At 43.5% G+C, this 3,929-nt stretch overlaps 1 protein-coding gene across 1 annotated transcript; it reads left to right on the top strand.

Moving 5' to 3' along the window:
• The first annotated feature begins 556 nt into the window (after positions 1-556).
• On the top strand, positions 557-3,391 carry LOC112805402 (protein FAR1-RELATED SEQUENCE 5-like). Its single transcript, XM_072196444.1, has 2 exons — positions 557-3,007; positions 3,108-3,391. The coding sequence occupies exon 1, from the start codon at positions 642-644 to the stop codon at positions 1,695-1,697; it is 1,056 nt and encodes a 351-aa protein (XP_072052545.1). The 5' UTR covers positions 557-641; the 3' UTR covers positions 1,698-3,007; positions 3,108-3,391.
• The last annotated feature ends 538 nt before the right edge of the window (positions 3,392-3,929 follow it).

Below are 3,929 nucleotides of genomic sequence, written 5' to 3'. Positions count from 1 at the left end.
TAATCTTCCGCATAAAACAAGTAACAAAATTTACAAATTCAACATAAAATACGTGCCATTAGCTTTGGAATCAAAGGATAGAGATGCTTTCAAAGAATTGGAGCTAATTTGATTCCAAATCCTGCTTTTTCTGTTTTTTCCAACTTCCACCAGTGACGATTGATTCCATCTTCGTAGGCTTTGAGGGGTGAGTATAGCCGCATCGGTTCAATTGAGGAGAAGGATGCATCCGTAATCTTTGACATAAATTTTTGTTTTGATGTCAGGTCTTTAGGTATTTTATAACATTGTCTATACACTTCTGCATATAGTATTATGATACTTAAATTATATATATTTTCATTCGAATTTTCTGTATGAATGGGCTGTTGACGGAGTTTTAGCCCATTTGGGAGAGCGACGAGATGAAGATTGACGACCATAAACCGGCGTTTTAAGTGACGGCAAAATCCTAAATGTAATGGATCTAGGCTGAGTGGTTTCTGTGGCTGTTGACAGTAATATTGTTTCAGAATCTAATTTCTAGGTGGCAAACAAGTTAAGATAGAGCATGGTAGAGTTTTACCAATTTTTTGTTACAGATCATTATGTCTTATGTAAAAACATGTTAATCTGTGAACGCCATTTCTGCGCAGGTCTGCATGGAGGGAGAATCCGCGGCAGACGAATGTTATCAGCCGTTGTCTGCTGAAGAAGAGGGAGGCGATGCCTTTGGTATTGGTAGCGACGAATTCGGTGACAAAGTTGAGAATGGGAAATTAGGGGTGGAGTCGGATGCACATGAGAATTTCGGGGACAGCTTCTTTGACAACTGGGAAGAGAGAGCAGTCGACGGTATTGCAGAGCTGGGGTGTATCAATTTCAAGGAAATAATTGCAAAGGAGATTATGATGTGCCATTTTCCGGATCGATTGGTGGCATTCTTGTTTTACAGTTTGTATGCGAATATGAATAGTTTCGCTGTGAGGAAGAATAAGATTCGGCGAAATGTGAGAAATGAGGTTACGCAACAAGAATTTGTATGTTTCCGAAAGGGGTCCAGAGAAATGGGGTCCGTTAACAACGGCATGCGACGGAAACGTGAGCCAAAGGCGGAGACCAGATGCGGCTGTGAGACAGAAATGCGCGTCCATGTGCACTCGGAAAGTGGTAGATGGATAACATCGTACTTTCAGGACGTTCACAACCACGAGTTGTTGGACGATAGACTGACTTTCATGCTACCGGGGCATAGGAAAATGGATGCAGCCGCCCTGGAACAAATGAACATGATGCTTAGAGTTGGGATTAAAATGCCACAGATTTATTCATCTTTTGTGCACACTGCCGGGGGATTCCAAAACCTTCCATTTCTAAAGAGGGATATGTATAACCAGATAGGCAAGCAACGGAGGCTCATTGGCGGGGATGCCACGGCTTGCCTTAAGTTCTTGGAATCAACGGCGCAGGCGAATCCAGGAATGTTTGTGCGTTATTTGGTGGACAAGGACGGTTGTTTGGTGCATCTGTTTTGGTCTGATAATTGCAGTCAGCTAGATTATGGTTTGTTTGGGGATGTCGTGGCATTTGATGCGACATATCGGAAGAATAAGTATATGTGTCCACTGGTTGTGTTTCCTGGAGTCAACCACCATAACCAAACAATTGTGTTTGCCGATGCGCTAGTTGCAAATGAGAATGAGCAGACTTACACCTAGTTGTTGCAACAGTTCCTGGATGCCATGTAGGGTAAAGCACCTGGATGTGTGATAACAGATGGGCATGGAGCGATGTAAAAGGCAATCGAAGTGGTGTTTCTTGGAGCTTATCACCGTTTGTGTGCGTGGCATCTGCTGAGGAATGTCACTTCTAACGTAAGCAACCCCACATTTACTTATGAATTTAAGAAATGCGTGATGTTCGATTATGAGATTTCGGAGTTTGAAGATCATTGGCATTATATGGTCGATGCGCTGGGTCTGTCTGATAATCAATGGGTTTCTAAACTTTACTCTAGGAGAAGTATGTGGGCAACTGCACATATACGTGGCAACTTCTTTAGGGGTTTTCGTACAACATCAATGTGCAAAAGGTTATTGCACTCAATGCTCGGTAAATTTGTCCAGTCTCGCCATAATTTGAGGGTCTTTGTTGAGCAGTTTATGCGTTGCATATCCTAAATGAGGTCCAGGGAAGCACACTCTGATTTGTTATCCGTGGTGTGGGAACCAGCGCTACAGAGTCTGTTTCATGGTTTGGAGAGGTCAACTGCAAAGAAGCTCACAAGGGCAATTTTCTTCAACTTCAGGCACATGCTTTTCCGCGTTTGCACACTGAAGGTACGGACACACACATGGAGCCAGACTTGTGATACATTCACTTTGTCGAGGTCAGCTAATGCGCGTAGGAGTGGCAAGTGTGTCATTATGGTGACAATAACAGTTTCAAGTGCTCGTGCCAAATGGAGTCCCTTGGTATACCGTGTTATCAGATTGTAGCAGTGCTCACACATTTGGAGATGACTGACATACCAGACAGTCTTGTTCTTGATCGTTGGTCCAAGAGTGCTTGCTCCAAAGTAAGGGCATTTGTGGAGAAAGGTCCGTTTTGCTACGGTTCAATGATCACCTGCCGCAATTGGATGTTGAATGATCTATGCAGGGAAATGTGTGTTTTGGCGTGTTGTGACGAAGCTGAATTTGCCGACATGACGGATAAAGTTCTTCATGAGATAGTACGGCTGAAAGAGATAAAGGATTGTGGTGATGCAGGAGGTCGCAATGAAGGTGGAGAAGCTTCAACACTAGAGGGATGTGTGAGGGATCCATAGATGGCGTCGTGTCGAAAGAGGCAAAGTAAGGAAACGGTGAAGGGGGTGAAGAGGTGCGGTCTTTGTCACCAGACGGGGCATAATCGACTATCTTGCCACTTAAATCCCAACAGCTGAATGAATACACAAGAGGGTGCATCATATTTTGGTGCTGAAGGTGGGGGTGAAATTGGGACAATGGATGACTCGTCTGAGGAGGTAACACAATGTCAATAAATTTGTTTAATCGTCGTTTTCGTTGAATGTTTTGACCATTTATTGATTGGTAGTTCATGGCTAATGGAATGTATCATTGTAGCTGGCATGGGACGATGCAGCGGACGTTGGTTTGGACGAGGACTATGATTCACAGGGCACAATTTCGTAACCATTCCTGTGGTTAGTGCGCTTGCAGCTCACTCCAGTGGGAACGTGGGGCGTGTAATTGGTCTTCATATTAGGCAAACGTTATGCAGTAGGTGTTTTAGTTTCTCAGAAGATCATGCATCATGATCTATGCTTGGAAAAAGAATGGGTAGCTATAGGAGACTCTGTTCTGGACTGTTATAATTGGAAATTGACCATATTGAGGCCGCGATATGACATTCTTTTGTTATGCGCTATATTGAAATTGCAAATTAATCTATATCATCCATGTTGCTGTATGAGACTGTAGGAGGCAAGATTAACTCTAGAAACTCAAGATAAAGAATACGGTATATAATAAAGTACTTAAACGTCATCAAAGGAGTCAAACACTGTATCATTTACAAAAAGCTAAGTCAAGGAGTTGTTACATATTAAGGGATAATCTGTTTGCCAAATAACAAAAGGCAATCCAAAAAATATGGTCAGCATGTTCATCATTTTAGTTGTAGCCATTCATAGTCAACAAATTGGACCAAGAGCTTGACGTCCGGGTTGGTCCTGGAGATCTCAAAGACGGCCAGCTTCTCATCAGTTATGTTGCACTTGCGCAAGAATTCTGCCCACCCTCCGCTGATTGTGCCACAATTGCGCCTTTGCTTACCCCCGTATCGGCCGTAAATGGCCCGGACGGAGATGTCCCCTGCACGCAGAGTGAATATCACATCGTCGCTGACGTCATCGCCAAAGTGCGGTACATTTGGCTGGGCAAACC

The sequence above is a fragment of the Arachis hypogaea genome, chromosome 6, assembly GCF_003086295.3.
Source record: "Arachis hypogaea cultivar Tifrunner chromosome 6, arahy.Tifrunner.gnm2.J5K5, whole genome shotgun sequence".
In the NCBI taxonomy this organism is placed as follows: domain Eukaryota; kingdom Viridiplantae; phylum Streptophyta; class Magnoliopsida; order Fabales; family Fabaceae; genus Arachis; species Arachis hypogaea.
This window is presented reverse-complemented; position numbering and strand designations above follow the sequence as displayed.

Bases quoted from the DNA above. Each gene is read 5' to 3' on its own strand.
- LOC112805402 (XM_072196444.1), top strand. From the start codon at position 642: ATGGAGGGAGAATCCGCGGCAGACGAATGTTATCAGCCGTTGTCTGCT.